The sequence below is a fragment of the Hetaerina americana genome, unplaced genomic scaffold (assembly GCF_022747635.1).
Source record: "Hetaerina americana unplaced genomic scaffold, ioHetAmer1.1.p SCAF_1, whole genome shotgun sequence".
Classification (NCBI taxonomy): domain Eukaryota; kingdom Metazoa; phylum Arthropoda; class Insecta; order Odonata; family Calopterygidae; genus Hetaerina; species Hetaerina americana.
The window spans coordinates 59,163,294-59,189,307 of NW_027286069.1; the positions used below are offsets into that span (position 1 = coordinate 59,163,294).

At 36.2% G+C, this 26,014-nt stretch overlaps 3 protein-coding genes across 11 annotated transcripts in view; 1 reads left to right on the top strand and 2 right to left on the bottom strand.

The window, feature by feature from the left end:
* Stlk (Ste20-like kinase) overlaps positions 1-16,530 on the bottom strand; it is a 31,931-nt gene extending 15,401 nt beyond the window's left edge. The window contains exons 1-4 of one of the 4 annotated variants that reach the window (XM_071590178.1): positions 16,283-16,530; positions 15,194-15,527; positions 6,335-6,570; positions 6,048-6,219 (exon numbers count right to left, since the gene is read on the bottom strand). In XM_071590178.1, the coding sequence (XP_071446279.1) occupies positions 6,048-6,219; positions 6,335-6,570; positions 15,194-15,427 (642 nt within the window). In that variant the 5' untranslated portion in view covers positions 15,428-15,527; positions 16,283-16,530. The other 3 variants (XM_071590160.1, XM_071590169.1, XM_071590187.1) reach the window with 3 other exon arrangements.
* Positions 16,531-16,654: 124 nt separating this feature from the next.
* sel (canopy family protein seele) lies at positions 16,655-20,854 on the bottom strand. 2 transcript variants are annotated; one of them, XM_071590248.1, is made up of 4 exons: positions 20,775-20,854; positions 17,332-17,447; positions 17,022-17,228; positions 16,655-16,942 (listed from the first exon to the last, which is right to left on the bottom strand). In XM_071590248.1, exons 1-4 carry the CDS (start codon positions 20,788-20,790, stop codon positions 16,787-16,789), a joined length of 495 nt encoding a protein of 164 aa, XP_071446349.1. In that variant the 5' UTR covers positions 20,791-20,854; the 3' UTR covers positions 16,655-16,786. The 2 variants fall into 2 exon arrangements, with proteins under 2 accessions (XP_071446349.1, XP_071446341.1); XM_071590240.1 differs by lacking the exon at positions 20,775-20,854 and adding an exon at positions 17,541-17,974.
* Sin3A (SIN3 transcription regulator family member A) overlaps positions 18,481-26,014 on the top strand; it is a 58,769-nt gene continuing 51,235 nt past the window's right edge. For 3 of the 5 annotated variants that reach the window (XM_071590199.1, XM_071590222.1, XM_071590230.1), the window contains exons 1-3: positions 18,481-18,559; positions 22,645-22,824; positions 25,003-25,133. In XM_071590199.1, coding sequence (XP_071446300.1) covers positions 22,665-22,824; positions 25,003-25,133 — 291 coding nt within the window. In that variant the 5' untranslated portion in view covers positions 18,481-18,559; positions 22,645-22,664. Of the gene's footprint in view, positions 18,560-19,271; positions 19,502-22,644; positions 22,825-25,002; positions 25,134-26,014 lie in introns of those variants that run through there. The other 2 variants (XM_071590206.1, XM_071590214.1) reach the window with 2 other exon arrangements.

Below are 26,014 nucleotides of genomic sequence, written 5' to 3' on the forward strand. Positions count from 1 at the left end.
ACAGATCACTGCGTGAGCAGATCACATCCCATTTATATGCACGTTTGTTTTTAGCAGACTTAAAAAATATTTGTGAAATATTAAACATTAGATTTTTTAATAAATTAAGGTTCAATTTAATAAAATAAAATTTATATAAATAATATAATGCAAATAATATTAATATTTTTTTAGTTATAGAGTAAATTCCACCTATAACACCAACAAATATTCAAAACAACCCTTTCAAACCAGCATAGGTTAACTGACTAGCTCTGGTGCAACAGGAAAATATGTTATCATTTCTATTTAGGCATTTGTTCATAAATAGGATTTCACCTTAATTGAATTAGAGTAAAAAATCAAAACCAACTAACTGACTGCTATTGGGCATTCCAATGTTAGGTAGTTTGAATATCATTATTGTTAATTATCAAATAAAAATCGAGCTTATATATTTTCTTTGCAACAATGAATGTGCCATAACATGTAATTCCAATTGATGCTAATTGCTATTATTTTTCCATGAAACTAATGATGATCATTAGTGCACTAAAAATGGTATTAGGGTGATTCCAATACAAGTGAATATATAACATTTTATATGGTTATACAAGTCTAAAGCTTTTTTCACACATATTCATGAGAAAATTGTTTTCTCTCAGTAAATTATAATACAAAAGTACACATTTCATAGACCTTTAAATGTTGTGTAAAATAGCCTCGACAAATACATTGAGGCATAGAGAAGCTCTAGAACAAGTAATTGCAAAAGAATTTCATCAACAATTCATTCACATCAAAGTTCAATGGCTTTTCTTAAATCTCATAATCTGAACAAGGATTGCTGGTATTTCTTGTCCATTCACTTAATGAGGAAGAGCTAGATATTAAAATTTTAAAAATCTGTACTTGAACTATGAAGGAATCAACAGACTTCGGTCGCAACTTTTTTCTAAATGAACCAGAATTTGATTTCATTGATTACCAGATCTCCAGGGGATATTATAAATTAGATGAGCCTTTTTACAGAAACCATTCTTATCAAATTATGTCTTTGTAGATAATTTACAAAAATTGTAGGTAGCCTATTGACAACATCCAAAAGGCTACCCGACCACTTAAAATCGGTCACATAACAGATTAACAAAATTATGACCATTAATCATGAATCACAGAGACTAAAAACATTACTCAACACATTACTATTAAACATTATTCATGGGGAAGGAGAAAATGCTAATTTTGTAAAAAAATTGCCAAATACAAAATCCTTTCACCCATGTAAACCAACGGTAGGTGATACGTTGCCAAATGAAGTTATGGAAGCTTAGGGGATGGGAAGAATGCCAATGTAATTCAAGAAGATAGTAGTGATAACAGACAAGTTGGAGAAGGCAGGAACCTTTTGCTGTAAATGTGACTAAGAAAATCACATTTTGAAAAATAGTGTCCAACTTTTATATTACTTCCTCACTTTCATATTTTGTGCACATATACATATATCTGTGGGTTGCGGTAGTCCAGTGGGTAGGGCGTTGGACTGCTGACTGGAGGGTCCTGGGTTCGATTCCCGGGCAAGGCACGCTGGGCACCTGCAGCTCCACCCGAGTTAAAGTGATTTTTCTGGTACCAGATCTTCCTGGGAAACCATAACCGGCACAGGGAAAGGAACTGGCCCCCCCTACCCTGAGTGTGAATTTCACACGCCGTATAGGGCTTAGTACTGAGTGATCTCTACCATCACCTACTAAACCGACCTTCGAGTTGATTACTGTGTTTATGGTTTTTTTTATACATATATCTCAAGGGTATGTACCTCCACATCTGATGGTATCATAAATTAGAGAAATGTGCCAGATAATTAAATTTAAGGACAAATGGTACGACTGCTTCAAAAGATATATGCTAGAACATCCATCCATCCATCCGCAAGAGATAAATTTAATTTCGGAATTGGAACGAGTTCAGCGGAGGGGGGCTAGATTTGTCAAAAATTGCTATGACCAACGCAGTAGCGTAACTACTTTGCTAGAAAATTTAGGCTGGGATTCCCTTACACAGCGGCATTTACAATATAGATTAAACTTATTAAAAACATTTAAAGATGGGTCCTTTCCGATGACATCAAGAACATAATACGAACCCCAACGTATTACGGGCGGAGGGATCACGAATGTAAGATTAGAGAGATTGACTGCAGGACAGACAGATTTAAATGGTCATTTTTTCCGAGAACAATAAGAGACCAGAATTCTTTTAATCGAAATCGCCCGGGATCCGGCTCGACATAATAAGTACTAACCGACAAGGTAGCGACTGCGCAGGGTTATACGCTTATATTTATATTTTTTATAAATATTTTTTTTGCAGGTTTCCCTTACCTATCCCCATCCATTTGAAAAACCCTAATCCCATCATCCCTTACCCTTTCCTCCTGGTGCTGCACCCCCTGCCACACACCTTTTTGGTGGCTTGCAGGGTATTGATGTAGATGTAGATGTAGTGAAAGCGTGCTAGTTCCCTATACAAATGATATTCCTAACTTTAACCTCATCCTTGCTTTTAAATGATTTAGTGTACATTTCTCTGGCTATTTTTATTCTCTTATGGCTGTCTTTTTGCAGATTTTTCTTTGGGGAAATTTTTGACAGGGTTGTTACACTTTGCAGAAAAAATCACAAAGAAAATGTCTGAACACAAGTTTGGAAAAATTGGTGATAACTAGGGACACGAAGATGCTAGTGGAATCAGTGTTAGACAAAAACTGAAGTAGCATGTGGGCAATCCGGTTCTACCCCTGCGTAACAACCTAGAGCGCTTTGCCTCTTTTGAACGCCGGGTCTTGAGGCGGCTGCTTCTCTTGCCTAACGATGCCCCGAGAGAATACATATATGACCGTGCTGACATTGAGCCGATCCTTCACAGGTTATGCCGCGCCCGCTGCAGGACAGCGGCTCGATGGGCTGAATACAACGAAGACCTTCTGACCACCATCCTGGACAACATGGGAAGCCTGCTACGCCGTCGCCCCGTGGTGAAACTACAGTCGCCCGCACGGATCATCACCACCCTTTTCCCAACCTACTACCCGGATATGGAGCTGCCGCCGCACGCGGTTCGCACCACTCTGGATCTTCCACCTTGCCTGCAGCCGGACCCAGACCTACCACTCTTCCGCCCACCCCGCAGGAGAGCCCGTCGACCGACCTTAGCCAACCAGTGAATTAACCCCAGTGAAGTGACTAAAGTGAAGTGACACTCTAAAAACTCAATATATATATTGTTATCTGTTCTCTGTTACTCTTGTTATGTTAGCCTTATGGTTACTGTTTTTTCTTGTTCCTTCTTCTTCGGTGGCCTGGCGGAGGTTTTGCGGGTTTCCCTCCGCCCGTGGGTGAATACCGGGCCAATACCGCTCCCGCCGAAAAGATATCAAAGGTTTTCCGCAACCGCTACCACCTTTGTAGCCTTTTCTTATTTATTTCTTTCCGCCCCGAAGAGGAGTTTCATCCTATAACGGGGTTTCCGTATTGTTTTTATTATGTTTCAATGTTATATTTTATTCACTCTTGTATACTATTCTTTACGGAAATAAAAACCTTTAAAATCGTAAAAAAAAAATCGTGGGCAATCTTTCTGGGACTACCCCTCTCCTTGTCACTAATTATGCAAAAAAGATGCTCATTAAGCAAATTACTCACCATACAAGGAGCTCATTAAGCGAGGTTCTGCTGCACTTTGGAAACATTTTTTTAAGTCCCAAGTCAAAATTATTTCCCAAGATCTGGTGTTTTACTGGCATACTGCAAGTAGACATTTCTCTCAAGTCTTCCACCAGGTGAGAGTCTCCATTCTGGCCAACATTTTCATGCTTGACTCAGGCATCACAGGGCAAGAGTACTCTCGAGCATGAAAATGTCCTGAGAGAAATTTCTACTTACAGTGCGCCAAGAGTAAGAGTACTCTTGCGCTTAAGACAATGGCTGAGTCGTGTTGAAACATCAGCCAGAATTGGGCTCCCACCCAATGAAAGACCCAAAAGGGATGCATTCCTACAAGCTAGGTTGCCTTTATTTTATCAGAGCACGAAAAATACGGGTCACATAGCAAAAAATAGATAGTCAGGGGTGATCATTTTACACCTATGTGCGCAAAGAGAAAGTGATTATGTGTTTTTCTTGGAAGAGAGTCATAAGGACAGTGGCAAAGTTTCCCTGATGTCTCCAAATTCAGATTTTCAAACACACTAAGAGGAGATCAGAAAATTTGGCAGTTGTCTTACAGATTTGAAATGATACATCTATTATCCATGACAAATTACTAGGGATGCTGCTGATACAACACTTAAGTCACATCAATGAAACAACTACTTATTTAGATCACACATTAAGCTAGCAACCTAAATTAAAATAAAATTATGGAGATAAAAAAATTCTTATTAATCATCATTGGATATGCTCATATTTCCTCAATTCTTTTATTTATTAGAAGTCTCATATATATATCTCTCTTTTGATCTGATTCAAGGGTTTTGTTCCGGCACATGAGATAAATATTATATTGTATGAAGAAAAATACCAGATTAAGGAGTCAGTTTCATTGATTTTGGAGTTTACAGCATGTTTATGGTAAAACTTACTTAAAACAGCATGAATGATCAATTTCTTTTTATAATGGAAAATTTTTGTAACTTTATGTTGATTACAAGGAATTTTAAGGCAGTAAATATGTAGTCATATAAATTATGTGTATTTCATGAACAACTTGTTTTCTAATTAAAAAATGCATACATGACATATATAGCTGATCATGTGCAAAAATGATTGACGTAGATACTATGGAAGGCAATTAGCATCATAATTGGGCTATATCTTTTTTAATTCTAGCAGCATATTTTACAAACATTTAAATCAAATCTGAAATGTCTAGATGAAGATTCAAATTAATCAGCATTTCTACCATTTTTCATGCAAATACTCATTTTACCACAAAATAGTTAAGAATAATTTATACTGATATATGCTGTATATTATGAAGCATGTGCCTCAGTTATGCACAGGCATGCCTCTTGATGACTCAAATAATTTGTTACGTTGATGAAAATTACAAAATGCCCATATACTGTTATTCCTTTAATGCTATAAAAAACAATATTATTCGGCCTTGAAACAATATAAATCATAAACAACAATAATAATATTTCAGAATTGTAAGATATGATAAAAATAATGGCTTTTCATGCTTAAAAATAGACATTTTCACAGTATTCATTATTGGAGCTACTGTATTGGTCTATCCAAATTTATGTTAATCAGTTCTAGTCTATCCTTGTTTTCTTTGTAACATAGTCATGCATAGGCATTGGTTATTTTATGGTCCAATTTTCACCAAAAATGTTCAACTTTCCTTCTATTTCCCACATATTTTAATATGCTAGAGAAGTGAATTACATAAGGCCCTTAATGGTTTTATCTCAAGAAACCAAGGTCTGATGCATGAAAACAAAGGTAGGCTAGCACTTAACCACCATTTGTGATGAAGTTTCCGTACATGAATTTGTGAGAATCTTATATATGACTTTTTCTCTATTTAGAAAAAATATTTCACACAGTGAAGTAGCTCATCCTCAACAAGTTAACTGACATTTTGATTAGATCACATTAATGAGTAGGATTAATTTTCCTGGTTCAAATTTGTATTTAATTTTAAATGATGGAACAGAAGCAAGTAGGAATATTAACTCAGGAAAGTAGAATATTATCAAGTAATTCATGATGAAGTCAAGTAGTAATTAAAACCTCATGGCAAGGTGAACTCAATTAATCATGGCAAAAGATAAGAAGTTTAGATTAATGATGAAAAGGAAATCAGTAACTAGGAACTAGGAAAATTAATTTAAAAGCAAAAAACATATTTTTAAACAGAGTTCCTTTTACAATTCACAACATATATTCTCAAATAAATCAGCTCATTGAAGTGAATATTAGGTAGATTCTCATTTCAATTCATTGCCACAGAATAAGAAACATGAATTGAGATATATGCGATAAAGAGTAATAGCTTACCTGTTCAAGCACTTCAGGGCTAAGCCAATTAAGATTAGCAGCTGTAGATCTGGGAAATTTATGAACTGAGCGCTGCCATCGACCATCACGAATAATTCGACAAGCATAACGTAGTCCTGAGAGGCATACCTTACCACAGCCAGAAATTAGAATGTGACTTGCTTTAACACTCCTGAAATAATGATTTTATGAACAGCATGGCCTAATATAAGAGTAGATATAAAAATCTGAAGATTCTGAGAATTTATATTAGATTACTAGGAGTAAATATTCAAAGAGAACTCTACCTGTGTATATAGCCTTTTGAATGTATGTATTGTAATGCATTCAAGACATCTTGCAGTATGTAAGCAATGGCCACTTCTGGAAGTCCTACAGGGTATTGCCCACATTTAAGCAGATCCTGACAGGATCCCAAGGACATGAAAGGCATAACCACCCACACTTCACTTCTATTTACAAATGATGAGTAGTAGGGCACTAGGTTAGGATGACGCAATTGACGAGTTAAAATTATTTCATGCTGAAAACAAAAATGATTTAAACAAATACATCATTTTTATTCAACTGCACATACAATTATTTTATTCTTTAATTATAAATTTGAACAGGTGGTTAGGATTCATCATTAACATGATGGTTTTACCAGTAAGCTCTAAATCTTCCTAAATCTGGACTGCAGATCAGTCAAATGGGAATTATTTAAAATTATTATGTAATGATCTGGCTGTCATTATAATTTTGGAAATAGTATTATGTCCTCTTAATGTTGCTATGAGACTCAAGGTTTTGTACATAGTTTGTAGCAAAAACAAGACAAGACTGGCACCACAATGAACAGTAAGGCTTCAAATGGCCACTGATGCAGTTAGCAAATACTTTGAAATGCAGAAATGTCCTAGGGTAAAAATCATTTGCCTTTACTTGGACCTGAACTCATATCCTCTCATTTTCTGGCATAGTGCTTCCACTTATTAAGCTAACAAGGTATTCACTAACAATGCAAATTTTCAAATTCTTATTTCAGCAAATAGAAGTATTAGAATTATTGGGATGGATGCCAGTACTTCCACAGTTTATTTGATATCAGAGGTTAGAAAAAAAGGTTAAGAGAACACATCAATGTTAGCAATATTTATTTTTCCTAAAAACTCGAACAGCTTTCGCTCATTAAAAATATTCACTCTCAGATGGCAATTTAGACACCTTAAAGAAACAACACTTGGAGGAGCCTTTGTAGTAGGATGAATACTGCACCTGCACAAACATGTTTCCCAGAAGGATTGTCGAGAAAAAAAATCACAGGTCAGAGATAGAGCTTTAAAAATGACCTTAGAAGACCTATATCAGTAGTACATGGCATGACTGCATTTTTTGAATGTAGAGAGAGGCATTTTCCAGCATTCTCATGATATTCAAAAAAGACAAATAACCAGGTACCAAAAGTCAAGGTCAGCATTCTTCATATTGCCCAAGAAGGAGTCTACAAAACCAAGTGCATTATTCATGAGTCCTACATTAGACAGACCTGCAGATCTATCAGTGCTGCCTTCAGTAATATTCAAAGCAATGAAGAACAAGCAATTTCACCACTCTGACATTGAGGAACATACTAGTAAGATTTCAGACACAATACAAAACTGGAAGAAGTTGTAATTGAAAAATGATTTTTTCTTTATCCTGGAAAACAGACAATTTCAGAAGCCAAAAAAAATTATCTATATGAAACCAAAGTTGAGGTGGAGCTGAGCCCACCATGCTTTACAAATGTAATGGAAATAAAATTTATGAAGGATTTTATGACGGTAAGGAAGATGAGGCCCACTATTTGTACAGTCTACAGTAATTTCGGTTGATTTTGACTCTAGATCCCAGTGATGCAATTTGGAAATAAACAATATAAAGTACAATGTCCAGTATAAATGTGATGGAAAGCTCTCAATCAGGCAGTTGGCAGGCATTATAGCCCATGAGAGACATAGAAAGTACTGTGCGCAGCATAGAAGTATCACTCTCTCTCACTCAAAATTCATCTTGCTACCTGTATTACGATGCAAGTTTCATCACTAAATTGATAACTAATTGTAGGTGATGTTAGTTTGTAACAGACTGCAGGTGGAAAACTGGCAATTGACTATGCCAATTGTACACCTGCAATGGACACTTGAAAGCATACTAACATTTGAGTCATGGAGCAAGAGCCTTACCAGTGAGGTTCATGAAAATGGAGATGCTCTTTCAGCACTATCAGCTGAGAGGCCAGATAGAACCTATTAGTTCTCTAATACATATTCTCTAAGAGATCATTTTGTTTTGGGAATCAAACAAGATTATTTGGGAAACATGGCCACCATGGAACTGACAACTTCCTTTGACTGTTCAGTTCATGCAAGGAAACATTTTAAAATCACATAAAGGAATTAGGAGTGTCAAAGTAAAAAGATGCTAAAGTTTACACTGGATCAGAAGAAAACCATTGATGTATAACATCCAAGTAATGTCAACGCTGTATTATTGACCAAGAATCAGTCAGATTAGAACAAATGATAGGATGTTTACAAAAGATGACAATGTAGCATGTTTAGGAAAAAAACTACTAAAGATAAATTAAAGAGTAGAAAAATAAGTCTTAAGAGTACGTTAATAAAAAAATTAAAGAAACGTCTTACAAAGAAGAAAGTACAAATGCATCTCCTACACTACATTCCAAATTCTCTGGATTGTGAATGTTATTAACTATACTGTACCAGATCTTGTATTGAAAAGCAAAATGGTGCTCAGCTGAAGCTGTTTAAGCAAAAAATACTAGAAACAGTGAAGTTTCATTTTGTATGCATTAGCTAGATACAAAGCACTTGGCCAGGATAAGAAAATTACCATAACTTCGCGCTCCATCATTCACGCGCAACAAATGAAAGACCATTCAAATAAAGCCACTGATTTATAGGAATACTATAAATCTTCTTGTAAGCTATAGGTTCACAAGCATTTTAAGGAGATTAAAGGCAAAGATAGGTGATTCATTTATGTGAAATAAGAAAATAATTTGTCTAATTAGAGCACTGTCATTTTTAATTTTCATCTGGGTAAGGTATGATCATAAATTCACATTTCAAAGAGAGTTTTATATCCCAAACCATTCTATCATCTGTATCATTCTGTTTATTTTTTTGCAGTGAACTCAATAGTTTTGGGATTTGCAGGGGTCATTATGATTTGCTAAGGTCTATCATATATTACAGCTTAAAATGTGATTTTTGGCTTATTTAAAAGCTGAATAAATGTAGCTCATAAAATATGGATGCATAGTTAGTTGAACATTTCTGCTATTATGTCGGTTTCCCTATCTTTGTAAACCAAATTAAAATTCATATGACCTTGATACATATAATTTTATTACTAAAATACTATTATTTTAGCTGAAAGTATTTGAACTATATTTATTAAAATATCTTAATGGAATTATACCTACTAATAGTAAGAACAGGGTGCCCTCTAACCAACTATCAAGAAATTTCCCGAGTTTTCCAGACAATATTTTAAGTTTTACAAGGCATTCCAAATGCCCAAACAGGTTTATGTTTCAACCAATAATGGCCATTTGGTAATGATTATGGACTGAAATGCCAGAAATGGCAAGGAAAGGTAGCTAGTCTTATGTGCTATAATAGGTGCACAAAAAAGTCAGTTCTCCAAGTAGATTCAGGTATAATTCAACTCTTGAGTGAATTTGCTGCACTTGATTCATTGATACATCAAAGGGGATGCCATTAAGAAATCAAATACCTTTTCTAAAAATAATTAATTGCAAAAGGTTTCAGAGGCCCTCAATACACAGATCATGTATGATTTTAATTAGGCCTCATTTGGAATATGCTGCAAGTATTTGGGATCCTAGGAGAAAGTTTGACAAAAAGAATTAGATAAAGCCCAGAGAAAATCCACCAGATGTCAAAACTTGTTACAATAAGAACAAGAGTAAGACAGGTCATTTAGGCGAATTAGGCTGGGAGCCACTTGAGATTCAAAGAGAACAAGCAAGATTTGGACTTATAGAATGGTTCAGAACAAATGAGTTTAACAATGACACTACAGGAATTATTATGGCCCCACACTATTAAGGTAGATCAGACCACAAAGATATCATTAGGGATATAGACTCCAGTACAGATAGATACAGATGCTCATTCTTTACCGAGAAAATCAGGAATCATAACAGCAAGAAACCAAAGTCACAATAGAAACATTGAAGACATTCCTGGAAGCATGTGCATGTTAGTTGATAGTACATGTATTTGCATGAGTAAAAAAACGAGGGTAATCCCAGAAGTACCCAACCCAACAAAGAAAACAAAATTTTTGGAAGAAAATGTACTTATTTTTCAACAATCTCCTTTCAGCTCTATACACTTTTCCCAGTGATGTTCAATGAATTTGATACCCTTTTTATAATAAGAAATGTCTTGCTCCTCAAAATAGCCATTAACTGCCAACATCACTTCTTCATGGTTGGAAAATCTTTGACCACCAAGCCATTTTTTCAAGTTTACGAACAGAAAATAATTTGAGGAGGCTAAATCTGGCAAATGAGATAGCAATTCAAACTTTAATTCATGAATTTTGTCCATTAAAATAATGGATTTGTGAACTAGTGCATTGTCTTGATAGAAAACACTTCTTTGTTAGCGGATTGCGGCTGCTTTTGCTTGATTTCTTTGCTCAAACATTGCAATAAGTTTGCATAATACTTGCCATTGATAGTTTTTCCTTTTTCAAGATGGTCAATGAAAATTATCTCATGTGCATCCCAAAAAACTGACGCCATGACCTTGCCAGCAGATGAAATGGTCTTCGCCTTCTTTGGAGCTTGTTCTCCATTTTGAATCCATTGTTTAGATTGTTCTTTTGTCTCGGGTGAGAAGCAATGGACCCATGTTTCATCCATGGCTATGAATGAATTGGTGCAATATGTATTAATGAAGGTGCAAAAATTCTGCTTTGATGCAGTTAAACTTTGCTAAACACTCAATTGAAACATCTTGTCAACACTGGTTTTGCTAGAGTGTGAGCAAATGTGCCACCCATCTTGCACACAGCTTTCTCATGTCCAAATTTTTAGTTAATATGCAATGTAGTGCACTCTTTCAAATACCTACTATGTCTGCTAGCTCACGAACTTTCAGTTGACGATCATCCAGCAGCACTTTGTGGATTTTCTTCACTGTTTCTGGAGTCGTCACCTCATTTGGTCGACCAATGAGATGCTCGTCTTGACAGCTTGTACAGCCTCATTTAAACTCTGCTACCTAATATTTAACTGCTGTAAATGAAGGAGTAGACTCACTCAGAGAAGAATCCAGCTCAGCTTTTATATTGGTTGGGCTGAGGCATTTCAAATTACAGTAGTGTGTCACATAACGATGACCAATTTTCTCCATTTTCACAAATTCACTGAAAACGTTCACTATTGATGGCGGCCAAACAACGTAGCATCTTCAAACTTGACACATATGCTTTATAGATTGCATACTTTCTAATATAGTGATTTTTTAAACAACTACTGCCATCTCTACTAGGTCAGGCCAGGTACTTATGGGACCACCCTTTTAAAAAGGTTTTCGCATGAATATTGCATTCATCTCTGTGGTAGTAGATTTGCATGAATTTATTGGTTTTGCATGTTGTTATATTCATTTTAAGCGGGGTGACCTAACAACCCCCCGCCACATGCCCTGGCAGCAGCTTGCAGGTTATTGTAGATGTATATGTATACAGGACCTCTAGGTGTATACATTTACAATTGTATATTTAATATTGTAACCAGTATATAATAGTGAAACTAAAAGCCAGGAGAAAGAAATTTTTGTAGTAATTATTTATGTGATCAATATTGTAATCCAATTAAAATGTAACATATTACATACTTGTGAAAAACCATTTAAATATGATTAAGTCATCATGCAAAAATGTCATGATAAAATTAATGTTGATATAATATTCCATTTTTGGGCATAAATAGATTACATTAAATAAGATGAAAAGTAATTAGACTAAAACTGACTGTTTTTAAACTCAATACTTCGTGGCCCGGAAAATGACAAAATTTGATACATGCATTAACATTTACACAATATTTAGCATAGAGAAGACTACAATGAAATAAAACTACATAAATATGTATTCCTCAAAGGTGCTAGACAAGAATTACTAAAATATACAGAGAAATTTCTGTATTTATAGTGCACCTAGTGAGTGACTACTTTGAAGTAATTGTTCCAGCATTTCCCACAGTCCTTTGAATTTGCCACAAGAAAACACCCTAAAATTTAACTAAAACCTACTTTACTTCTAGCTCATGGACATTAGTACATTGCACACACCTACGATTATTTTGAAATTGAATGTACAGTAATTCATCATAACATCTTAGTCCTTGAATGTCCCTAGAAATTCCTATTGCAAGAGGATACTTCGGTAACTTAATTGATTAAAGCACTTTACTAGATATTGAGTGGATTCAGGCTCAAGCCTGAGTCAAGGCTAATGATTTTTACACTGTAAAATTTCTGCATTTAATTGTGTCTCAGGGATGACTACATTTAAGTAACTGTCATGGCATCTCCCATAGTTCTTTGAATTATCCAGATAGACATGGTGCTTTTGGGTAAAGCCACCACAGTAATCAACCAGAAGTTCGATTTGACAGGTGAGCATTGAGTTCACTTAATACTAAGCCCACATCACTTCATGGATCAATTCTTTTTTTTCCTGAGCTACGCATGGTCTCTCAGGGCTTAAACTTTTCCATCCTTCTCCACACCCTCATTTCAAAAGCTTATCATCTACATCTACCATCCTGCTTCAATGACAGTACACAATACTATTCTCCTTATCAAGGTTTTGATGTGCCTTTCCTTAACATCCTTATCCAAAGTCCCTGTCATCAATTCCCCCCTCCTTGTGAAAGCTTCTTCACCAATGCATTTCTTCTCCTATGTCCCACCAATTTTGAAAATTTTGTTGCCAAACACATTCAAGATAGGTAAACTGTTCCACCTGCTCTAATTTTTACCCTGCTATTTTAACGTTTAACTTAGCCTTTCTCTTTCTGGAAAACCATATAAACTCTATTTTATTTATATTCATTCTCCTCCCATAGCCACTGCACTGACTTTCCAATGCACTCAATAGAGTTTGCAACCCCTAATCTGTCTGACAAACTGAAGTTTGATCATCATCAAACCAAACTGGTTTTATGGATTCCCAGCTGACTTTTATTTCTATCTATAGTACTTCCCATGCCTGTTAAACCTTTACCTCCACATATATGTTGCACAAGTGATACATATTATATTATCACCTGTCATCAAAATTTTGTTGCCAATGAAATTTTTATCCCTCTAACTCCCCAATCCTAGACCTACCACTCTTCCAAGTCAAGGGTTGAAACCGAAAGATGTAATTCTCTTTTCTTCCCAGCTACATTGTAACCTTTTTACCCCTCCACCCTTCCTCTCTGACCAACCCCCCCCTCACTTGATCAGACGGTATGTATACCAAGTTTGCTTCTATGAGGACCACCTGATGATGACGTTCAACGTCGAAACCTGGGTCGTGTTTCCTAAATAAAGTGTGTGGAATTACAAAGTAAATTATTTCATTTCATTTCAATATGATATGCAAATTCCAAAAGTTACGCCTGATTTAACAAGTTGTATTTCATGTTCTTCTTTATTAGGTCTAATTACTGCTTTGCATCTCGGGTACCATTTCCCTTTCTGAAACCAAACTAATCATCCCCTAAGTAATCTGTTGCTCTCCTTTCCATTCTCTTATCAATGATCCTAAGTACCACTTCAGCTGCATACAAAATCAAACTATATATTGTAAGCTTCTGAAATATGAGCATCTAAAGGATGGATAGGTAAAATTGACAGAAAGGAAAACAAAAAAGAATACGTGAGGCATGGTGAAGGAGAGAGGATTGTTAGGAAAAATAAAAAAGGTAGAAAAAAATGATGGATATAGAGCATTTCGATTAGCAATAGGATGTTGGAAACTGCAATAGAGGGGAAAACATTTGATGAAGGGAAGAGGGTAAGGAATATAGTAGACATGTTGGATCGAATGAAGGGAGGAGAAAAGTATGTGGAATTGAAATGGGGGTTTATTGCAAGTCAGTTGTTGGATTGTGTTTGAAGCACATGTATAAAAATGTATTATTGTACCACACTATAGGCTGTGTCTATCCAAAACCTACTTTAACAGGTAGATTACCAATAATAATACTTATAATAATACCACAGAAATTCACAAAATCCAATCTGTTTGTGAAGGAAATAATACCTAGGCAGAAATCAAACTTATGACCTTGTCAGGTTGTCAGACGAGGATATTACCCTGGCCCCACCAGGGCCAACAATTCCTAGAATACCAAGGATGTACTGAAGGGTGGAGGGAGATAGAAACAGATACTGAGATCAGCTCATGATATAGATTGTCAATGATCGATGATTTAGTCAAAATGTAAAACTGAAACAATATATTCAAGAAGTAATATCACAGAAATCACCATCACAAAAATGAAGAATTGCATGTCATTTCAAGAGAATTGCTCAAATTTTCTCATGTGGAGCTTTGCCTCTATAACAATCTGGAGGATCATTTATAATGCTGATGACATCCTAAACCAACATTTTACTTGACAAAAGTTGCAAAAATTTTAAATGTGCAAGCATACGCAAATAATCAATTATTCCACTGCCCACCAAAAAAGTGCAAGAATAATGCCTCCTGAGCGTTGGATGGCTGCAAACAACTTTAAGACACTTGAAACTTGAGCGCAAAAGATCTAAAGAACAACTTTTATATTTTTCCAAGAGAAAATAAGATTTACAAATTAAACAACGCAAGTAATCCAAACGAATTCGCAAGCTATTATATTTAATACATTATAAATCGCACGCTTAATTTTTACCAGAACTTTAAATCCTGCCTCAATTTTTTATCTAACAACCCACAAAAATGGAAATATGATCATGGTATTTGACTTGGCTGAAAGATAAAACTGTTTAATAGCTGTAAACAGGAGATTAATATTAAATCTTACAAATAGGTGGAGAAAATATAGTCATCAAAAATCTCACCTGAATCTGCAATGGCTCTTCATCTTTGGCTTTATCCATGTCAATGCAGCGTATGGCAATAGGGATGCCAGAATTTCTATGGCGCCCTAAGCGTACAGTCCCTATACTTCCACAACATATTCCTAACGTAGTCCCTGGATAACATTCAAAGTCTTCTGGGTTGGAAGAAGAAAGTGCTGATGGTTGGGAGGCACAAAAAATAGGGGGGTGGACAGGAGTTAAACCCTGAGCCATCCCACCCTCCTCTATAACGCTTTAAATTATGATCACCTCCAGTTTTACGTAGTTTGATGTTAACACAGGAGCTGGTTAGGAGGACGGATCTCTCAATTCACTGAACAATAAATGAGAAATTCCCATTATAAAGACCACATACTTTTACAATTTGTTTAGAGAATATTACCATAATTTATATGGCACACTTCGAAAAAATCACAATGAAAAAATAGATTTAACCCACTGAAAAGTCAAAATCTCATCTTAAGCAAAAATTACGTCGAAATACCGATTAACTACAGGATAACCTTATTTGGTGGTACTCCCGAGCCTCTCTCACAAAAGAAAAATTACAATCAATCACTAACAAGGTAGAGCTAATACCATACAGAAATGTGTTAAAACTTTTCCTTCCTTCACTACGTACTGAATACAGACATCACTAAGCTCGACATAAAATTATTTCTAGTTTTCAGAGAAAATCTTTGATTCATTCATAGAGTTTGCGTCAAAGGAAATGCCATTCAACACGTAGTCAATGAAGTATTAAGCAACATGGACATGAAACTCCCATTGGAAATCTCTTCTTTTCCCTGCTATATAATTTAAATAGCATTTATTTCTATAAGCACTGCAAAATATTAAATCCCTCATTCAAATTTCTTTGTCTTATACCCAAGATAGACAGTACACTCCGACAAAGTTACCTCAAAATTCTGAAGACGTAGAAAAGAGAGCATTCTTGAACTTTGTTTACTTGTGTTATGCGCACTAATATAACGTTTTCATTATAAGGATTGAGCACCATATTACCAGTCAAAAATTTCTGAGTACACTTCAAGTATTTCTCATTACATACTCCGGTTACTATACCTCTTATCGCTCTATAACCTCTGGATTGGAAAAATCAAACTCGAATGAACATCCCTTTATTATCTTTTCGCTATTACGCCATGTTTTCGGTACCCATTTTGAGTGATTTCATTCTCGTACGCGAGTGATTAAGGGAATAAAGAAGCAATGCTTCATTTAATTATGAGACATTACTGAACTCGCAATCTTTGGCAATCATTAGCTGACAACTGATATATATCCTGACATGTAACATCAGGAGATGCATTGCTGTTTAAGTAGTCGTTCAAATCTTTAAGCAGTGGTAGTCAGTAAAATTACCTCTTAAGAGCCGTTTCATGTGGCAGACCACATTATTCCCTAAATACGGCACTAATAAAATAAAAACCGCCATTGATTCTGTAGTTTCGATATTTTATTCAATAAGAAACAACGCAATGCACATAAAGTCCTTGTTTTTCATTCAGTACCTTAGAGAAAATAACACAGCCACTGTATCATGGTAATTACAAAAATATAATCATACTATAATTCTTCCTTGTCTTCTAAAATATAATCTTGACTAATAGATAAATCACATAAATTCGCAACATCAGAACATATTTTCACGTCGATATCTTCTTCATTTGCAGCGAAGAACTTGATGAAATCATCTTCGAACTCCTCCACAATTCCTTCGCACTGAAAAATTAAGACTCATGCATGACTATCTCGCCGAAAAAGGAATTGTAGATAGTAAAAAAGTAACACCAAAACTCACGTAAAATTTTAAACTTTTGTTTAAATCTGCATCTGGTAATATATCAACTTTTCCCATTTCTGAACTCATTTTACCATTTTCATCAATCAATTTAATGATCGTTAACTCGCCAGAGGACTTGTAAGTGGCTTTGACATAATCATCAAATTTTTTGCATACTTTTTCCAAAACCTCGGTTAAGTGAAGCGTCGATCTAGCGTAAGGAACCTGAAATAATTGTATCGAAATTAATTGAGCATGGTAGCTAAGTACAAAATGATTGGGACATGTTCTGAGGTAATTGCATAGATGCCGAGAAATTTTTACTTACAGCTTTCTGCTTTTGATTTCCGTGAGAGTCAAGACGATAACTTCCTACTTCTATTGTCTTTGATGGGTTAACTGAGGCTATTTCATTATCAATTTCTTCGACGACTTTTCTGCAAACTAATTATAATATTTCATAATCAAATGCTACATTTCTGTTTACAGTGTAAACAGAATTAGTCAGAAACGGATAGGTCAAGAGGAAACAATTACCTAAACACTGCACATCTGTAGGGTTTGTTGCCAAAACGTAATCCCCGAGCCAAAGCACACAAAATATTAAGGGTATAGAAAACATGGTAGATGACAAAAACAAATATTTCTTAAAAGTCCGGAACAGCAACGAAGTGTGAATATCTATCCTAAGGATTTGAGAACTAAGGGGAAATGCGAATGAATGCTCAAAGTTTATCGTGGTTTTAATCCACGTGTGCTGCAACCAGATGTATTATTGTTATTGGCTAAGAGCAACTAGGTCATAACTGGCGGGAGAAATGATGTGCTATCCAACAACAACATGATTCTAATAGTTCCTCGAACACTACAGCAGGCATACTAAAAAATTAAACTTTAGATCACCATGCTAATGCTGTAATATTGTCTTTTTTCTGAGTAAGCTGCCGTAACATATAATTGACGGCCATATCTTAATATATCGCTCCTCTTTTGTTTGTTTATGTTTGATGTCGTTGGTACTCTCAAAGAAGAAGAGCGCTGTATTATTTTTCAATGTGTGAATCTTAGAAGTTAGTGCATTTCGTGTTTGTTATCTGCAGGGGAATTTATTTCTTTAATAAAATTTTAAATGCAAAACTGTTAAATCTGGTCAAACTCTTACCTATAAAACATCTTAAAAAATACTTCACGACCTGGGTGAATGTAATGATATCCTTTATTTGGAATGTAGTGACAGAGCACTTACTATTGTAGCCTTAATGAAATTTCTACATAAATAATATGCCTTCCTTCATAATGAAACACTATTTATGCGGACCTCAGAGTCTCAAAATAGTATTTAAGGATATTTATTTGAAGCGGAGTTTGAAAATAAATCATGTAAATACAGACAACTTACTCCTACTGCTCGGAGAGCTCTCATTGGACAGTCTAGCCCAAACACTGTGACGTCATCGAAGTCTAAATTTTAGTGGCAAATCCATCCATGGCGGATGTAGTGATTGTCTCTCTAGAGAATATCGTCAGATATCGAGGACATCGGTCTCCATAGACAGGTAAGAAAGCATCAGCAGCCAGATTAAACCGTAAACTAGCATGATACGACAATATTATGTGGAACTTTCTTAAGTGTTTGTCCTTTCATATTGTATTTATTTTCATGGTACGATGAGATATCCTTAGGCTTTGGGAAGTATCAATTGTATGATGGGTTTTTAAAGTTTTGCTAGCTAGCATTGTGCACTGTCGACTACTTTTCCGGTGTCAAATATCGTAGTCATATATAATTGATACAACTCTGATCGGTCTAATCAGCCGACGAAGCCCATCAGTATTGAGTGTATATCCACGGAGAATGTTTATTCCCTGCAAAATAGCCAACCTAGAATAATGTATAGGGGTTTACTTGATTTGTTTATGTGGATCAAAGCTGATGAAATTAGAACTGTGTGACCTGAGATACCTTTATCTTATAAACTATTCGAGTGATTGTCGTGCAGCATTTGCAAATACGATCATACTTAAGTACTTTTATACTAGTTAATACATTGTTTTCTTCGTTCTCGAATACTTTGATAAGAACAACTGAAGCATCAGTGCGTTTTCAGGGAAGCCTCTCTCTGCCGTGGGTGAGTCTATTGTGATTGGGGGGAGGATCGCAGTTTGTGTATTGTTATGTATTCGAAAAGTGCATTGTGATTTGTAAACATATTTCCCCCAGTCACTATCTTTCGTGCCTCTCCCAATTGAATGAGTGCGAAAGTTTAATTATGTTCTGTGGCGAGGACTATAGCAGAGAAGCTGGGATACCGTGTCGACTGCCGCCTGACGTTCTGTGTTTCGGCCATATTTTCTTTTCGTTCACCTGCTGAGGTATTCCTCGACGTAAATACTGTAATGTGGATTCTTGGCATGGATGAAATTGTGATTTCTGTGAGTGATTTTGTACGTGAATCTGCGATTTCTGTGCGTCGATTGTATAAACTGAAAATATTCGGGTAATCTCTTTAGAGTTTCGACTTTTCTGAATGTAAACATTTCTTCCACTTCTCACAATTAAGTTACTCTCCTTAAGGAAGCTCGCTGCAGGCGTGTGGGCATTTGGAAAATTCAAGTAATTGTCACGGTCCAGCTTTAGGGCTGGTCGATGATTTTAATTGTCGTGTCGACTTGTTTTTGTGGATATCATATGATTTAAAATGTAATATTCATCACTTTGTATCATCGATGAGTGTATCACTGGATAGTGGTGGATTTGCGAACATTGCTTCGAAACTTTTGCGTCTTACTTGGGAATCTGATCGTGTGGGACTGCATTAACTTGTAGTTTCTTTTTTATTTGGATGAAGAAAGTCATCTTAGCCGTCCACGGAAGGTCGAGGTCTCGCACGACGTACTATCGATTCATTCAAACACTAGCTTGAAAAGCAGCGTTGCCAAGTGTGGATGTAATGTAGCGTGTATCTCTAAATCATTTATTACTTATTTAATCCGTCGGAAGGTGTTAATTTGGTACTCATAGTTCATAATAATTTCTGCGTTTCTCCTAGATGAGACTTCAGACCCTCTCTAAGCTCGTATGTACGACGTCGGGTACACATTTGTTAGGACTCGCAACTTAAAATTTCGTGTTGAGGCTGGAGCGTACATTGTTGCCTAATGTATGACTGTTTTTGCTTTGGAGAAATTTTCTGAAGTGGGCGGTGGCGTTTGTGGCAACAAACTGGGAGGAAAGATGGTGGATAGCATACCGGGGAGTGGAGAAAGCCCTGTTGCCTATTTTATACACGGTGTTAGTTTTTGAACAAAATTCACCGCAGTAATAAGCCATCGGATTTGCGAGTTCGCCCGTGTACTTTCCTTGTATCAATTGAATTAGTGTAGTAGGCGTCAGTTTCATTTTCTAGTTGGTCCTGTATTTCTTCACCAGTTACAATGATGTTGAATTATTTCAATGCTAGTGTGGATCCGGCATCGCTCATATTATGTTGGAATAATGTGTGCACCTAACCCATTACAAACTAATACAAGTTAACCCGAGTATGTTTCTTTGACTCGCCCTTCCCTGTGTAAGGGATATTCATGTACCAGTGATTGGTCGCTATCGCCAGTCAAAACCTACCGTAACCGGTGGACTGCCATGAATAATACAAATTTAAGCCCTCCTCACTTGTCCTAACCAACATCACCCCAACAGCAAGGAAACATTAAATACTTCTTTGGCGGACGAGGTTGTGAAGTTATTAATCCTTTCTCTGGAGATTTACTTACCGCCTGAATATAACATGATTTTCCCTATTACCGCTTCTGATATTCATTTCCCGCCAGCTGGCATGTTGCCAAGATGCCCCGCTGAATGCCGGGAGCTGGGGCCGTTCCACTGCGTGGCCCACCCGGCGCCCCCTCCGCCCACCCTCTCCATCACATCACGTTTGTCCCCGACGTCTGCCCCTCCTTCCTTTCGCACACACGCACCATACCACTCCCCGACTCGAGACCAGCTCGCAACGCGAGAGCCCGGGCGAGTCGGAGCGACCTACCTATGCAGGGGGGGAAGGAACTGATGATATGATACGGGTATTAACGCCACCATTTTACGGCGCATCTTGCTTTCTTAGTGGAAAGCCATTAATAAATCGGGGATAGGAAAGGATTTAGCATGTTTTATGTCAGCTGATAAATTAGGCTTTAAGAAATTTTGCCTTTCATTTAATCCTTCTACGTAATAAAGTTCTTATGCGCGGTGAGGGGCCTGTTCATAGCGCGACGCTGGCTGTCTCGGAGGTTTGGGCCCCGGAGTGGGCGTGAGCGTTTAGTTGGACAGGAACTGTGGGCAGCTTCTGCTTGTGTTGTTTTTTTATAGGTGTCCATTGAAGTTTTAATAGTGTGTATTTCGTGTAAATCTGTTATTAGTCCTTTCCACGGATAATTTACAATGATTGTTGAAATCATAAAAAGTATTGAGCATACTGGTGTCCAGTAACAATTGCATTGAACAAGGTTGTTGTGTGAAGGATTGCAGGTCCCTTATGGAGTATCTTCGTTGCGTCCTCGCCGCCGAAGAGAATTTTATTCAGGTGCGCTTCCTTAAGTCCTCGTGAATGATAGTTTTCGTTAGCTGAGGCCTATTTTTAATTTTCTTATTCTCCAGCCGTTCCCGAATCAATTTTCATGGACGTAATTGCTAATTTATAATGCCTGATACGTGGCTGTGTGCTTCATTATGAAATGTATTCTATTTTATGTTTATATTAGCCATTATTATGATGTCATCCTTTCGTTTTTCGCAAAATAATGCTCTTTTTCTTTCACCCGGTCAACAATTTTACGGTGGACATGTAAAGGGAGCATGCTGTCTAGTACTTAACGGAGAGGCTAGTCCTCGTTAGTGTTCGTGCAGCCTTCGGCTTAGTAGTTTCATCTGAGATGTGATTATAATAGATGAATCCTAATCGCACATTTTACGCTTTTGGTCTTATAAATATTTTGCATTTAGCGTATATATAGTACCGATTGAATCAGTACTATCTCAATTAAATAACTAACGCAATTTTTCCGTAAAGAGAAATACATGTGCCGTTGTTGTCTGTGGTACTTAATCAGTCAAGTTGTGGAGGGGTGTCCTGAATGACTTTGTTGAAAGTACAAGTTTCGATCATAATTTAAATTGATCTGGTTAAAATTTTTCCAATTTGTCGTCATTAAGGTGGGGTCTGGTGTTTGGTTTCTATGGTTATGATAAAAGTCTAGTAATAACCACTATGCTGTGGATTACTTGCCTGTTGCACTGTGAAAACGAAAACTAGGACTACTTAAGTGAGCGTATTATAACATTCAAGATCCTTGAATTCGTTCCATTTAACCACCATTCTTGCACTCAGAAGGAGAAACATGAAATTTCATTGGTCACATCACCGTTTTATTGCCATTGTTCGACTTTTAATTCATGTGGAAGATATATTATTTCTGACATGAAGTGCCATTTTGTTATTAAGATGTCTTTAGCCTGATAAAAGATTCTTTTTTTCTGTCAGAGTAATTTAGATTGTGATTTATAATAGTATTTTTTTGTGCTTGTATATATTGTGAGCAGGTCAGTGGGTAAATTGTGGCTAATGTTATTCATTAATCTTTTTCACAGATATCCAGATGTAATTTGAGATGAAACGGCGGGTTGAAGAGGTTGTTTTGTCCAAGCAAGAAAATAGTGTAGCGAGTGTTTATCCCCAACCCCGCCAAGGAGTGGGTGGCACAGGGGCTGTGACAGGCACAGGTGGCCTTTCCCCACACCACCGCTTACTTACTGGTCATTCGGTTACTGGTAAGTGTTAATTTTCCTTGCTTCCCCCATTTCTTGGTACTTAGAATCAAAATGCCTATGAGCATGACGTTAACTGTATGAAATTCGTTAGTTCGAATCGACCATTTAACATTCATTGTTGTCCCTTTCCTCTCTCTTTCCTTGAAATTGCTTTTCCCTGTTCGAAGTTTCACAATTAGTCAGTGTTAACCAAATGACATTTTCCTAGTATTCAATCTTTTTTTTGCTCAAGTTATGTTTGTAGAAGAATCAGAGTTCACTCTTGCTCTCCTCTGCTGTGAGATTCCAATCCCATGAGTTTAAGTTGCAAATCAGGAAAGATAACTATTTTCATCAGCAATTTGCATGACCTGGTGATAATTTTATTAATTACTGCCAAATAAATTAAAAGTACTGGTATCCTCTATGAATTAATATCTTCTAATGCAGGAGTTGTACATAAACTCAAATAGTGGTTGAACTTCTGGTTCATTGCATCAGTTGTACGAGGTACTGGCACCAAGTTTTAAGTCAAAATGGTTCACAGTGGATAAACCAAGTATTTATCTTTTCTCCAAAGAATAGCGTTAAAAAATATCGAGGGTGAAATACTTTGTCTGCTGATATCTACTGTTTCAAAATGTCACTAAATATTCTTAAACTGAAACTACTGGCTTGCAGAATCACAGGGCACGGGTATAATTTTTTTGCATGTGCCCACAGGTTTCGTTTTGGTGTTTCATCATTATTAAAATTAGAAAATGCAATTTCAGCCTGTCAGTGTATATATATTGGCTTCTAGATTTTTCGAAATTTGGGACATTAAAGGGGGACATGGTAGTCCAATGGGTAGATTCCTGTGCTACTGACCATAGAGTCTGGGTCTGATTCCCAAGGGACCCTTCTGGTAAACCTCAGCTTCACTCAGTGTGTGATGTTTCTGGTACTAGATCTTCCTGGGAAACCATAGGGGACACAGGTAAAGAAACTGCCCCTGGTACCTTGATGTACAAATTTCACTCGTCTTTAGGCTAAAGGCTAATCTGTGGGTCTCCTATAGCCCATCAAATTGACCTTTGCGTAGGTACTATTGTGATTTACTGTGGTAAAGATCACTGGTCACTCTCTAATATTTTCACATGGGTTGCAACTCAAATAATCAGTAAACTCATTTATCAATTTAAGTATATGGAATTCTTTTGGCTCCAGGCTGAAATTACAAATAAATTTTGTGTACAGTAAACTCTTGATTATCTATGCTAATGGATGCATGATGAAGCGTAGATATAGAGAAAGCACGGGCAACTGAAATATGTGGAAAATGTGGCCATGATTTATATGGTACTCTTCTTTTTCATTACTTGTGATTCATTCTCATTGTAGCAATGGTTAGTAGAGGTTTTTCTGTTTTCAGCCATTTTGATCAGGGTAGAATTATAGTTTTATAAGTTCACAGTACTATCATCAATTGAAGAATAGAATATATTTTTCATCAGGAAGCTAAACCAATCATTTCGCTACAAAAAAACAAATAATTGTTGAATGTCGATTGTTGACTGAAGATAAATGATGCAGATATCATATTTGTCCTATGATACCGATAAAATAATGCAGTTCAGATAGTCAATGACTTATTTGTTGCATATTGATACTATGTATTTGCTCTTCTTAACGGGATGTATGGAATTCTCAGGGCTAATGAATGCAAGGGAAATGTTAATGAGATAGTACAAATAGTGCAAAAATGTTCTAATTAAAACATTAAATACAAGTCGTACTCTTGAGCCCCTCCAGCAGAAAGAAATGGCATAAATTGTTTGAATGTAGCTGCTAAAAAGCTTTAAAAATAAAAGTTAAGTTACTGTTGCGGCATCTCCCGCAGTTTCTTTGGAATTTTTAAAAATAAAGTTTATTTACTAGTCATTGCTCTCTTCAGTATTGCCAAAAATGTTCCCCTGTTACACATTAAAATAAAATTCACAGTATTGCCAAAAATGTTCCCCTGTTATACATTGGCATAAAGTTAAGACAACATGTAAAGCTACTCTTGTGATTAGTTTGCCGAGACATACCATATGAAAGCCCAGTGTAAGTGGTATTAATGTTTTGTTTTTTCTCTAGTATAATTTGCTTTCTCCAATCTTCCATTTTCACATATTCAGGTGTAATTATGTTAATTTTATTTCAATTATAATTCAGGCAGTGCAGTGCTAAAGCCAAGTGGCACTGAGGGTGGACCCAGTATGCCTAGCAGTGTTCAGTTTCCAGTTCAGAGTTATTCATCATCAGCCATGCCTGGGGCTACCGTTCCATCATCTGGAACTGTAAAGGTATTACAACTTTGCCTTTGTTCTGGACTTATTTTTATGGCCTGGTTTTTTTGGTAACAGTAGTAGTACTAGTAAATTAGGTAGGATTCAGTACTTATTCTTTGTGTGTTACTTATTATCATCTACTGACCTCCTGTTGGGCGTTTCAACATTTTTTCTTCTCTTAAACCAATTTGTACTGGCTACTCATTGACCTAGCCATTATTGCCTTTTTGCAGAATTTATTTGATTGTAGGTATTATGATAACATTTATATTGCTGTCTAAATTAGTTATTGGAGTGTCGCCATGCTGAATTGTGTGGGTTTCATCCCAGTTCATAAAACAAGGAACACTTATTTCCTGAACATTTAAATTAGCTACAATTAATTTCATCATGTGTATATAATTCAGGTACCATGTGATAGTGTGTTGGTGTTGAAACTAGTTATGCCTAATTAAATTGTAATGGAAAATGGTTTACTAAGCATATTTTTTTCTGATTCTAATGTCTGGTCCTGGTTGGACTCTACCAGGATTTTATTAAATGCAAATTCATTTCACATACCTAGGAAATTTAAAAGTTGCACAATTAGTCATGATTTCTAATTTATTAAGAATTGTTTTTTTAATGGATTGAACTATAGTATGAATGAAACAAAATATCAAAGAGTATCCTACCAAAATAGTTGGTGCTGTTTAAAGATTTGGGGGAAAGTTTGATGGGTGGATGTGTTGTTGGGATGTAATTTTTCTTTCCATTTCATGTTGAAAGTGGGTCTTGGAATTTCTGATTAGATGAAATGTCTTAACAGTGAAATGGCAGTAACAAATTTTGTTCTTTTTACCTGCTTCAGAAGTCACATGTGTTTTCAGACATTGGAAATAATTGTGCAATTGCTT

Bases quoted from the DNA above. Each gene is read 5' to 3' on its own strand.
- sel (XM_071590240.1), bottom strand. From the start codon at position 17,625: ATGTTTTCTATACCCTTAATATTTTGTGTGCTTTGGCTCGGGGATTAC. The intron at 17,448-17,540 runs GTAATTGTTTCC...TATTATAATTAG, and splicing joins TACAGATGTGCAGTGTTTAG to TTTGCAGAAAAGTCGTCGAA. The intron at 16,943-17,021 runs GTGAGTTTTGGT...TTAATTTTTCAG, and splicing joins ACAAAAGTTTAAAATTTTAC to TGCGAAGGAATTGTGGAGGA.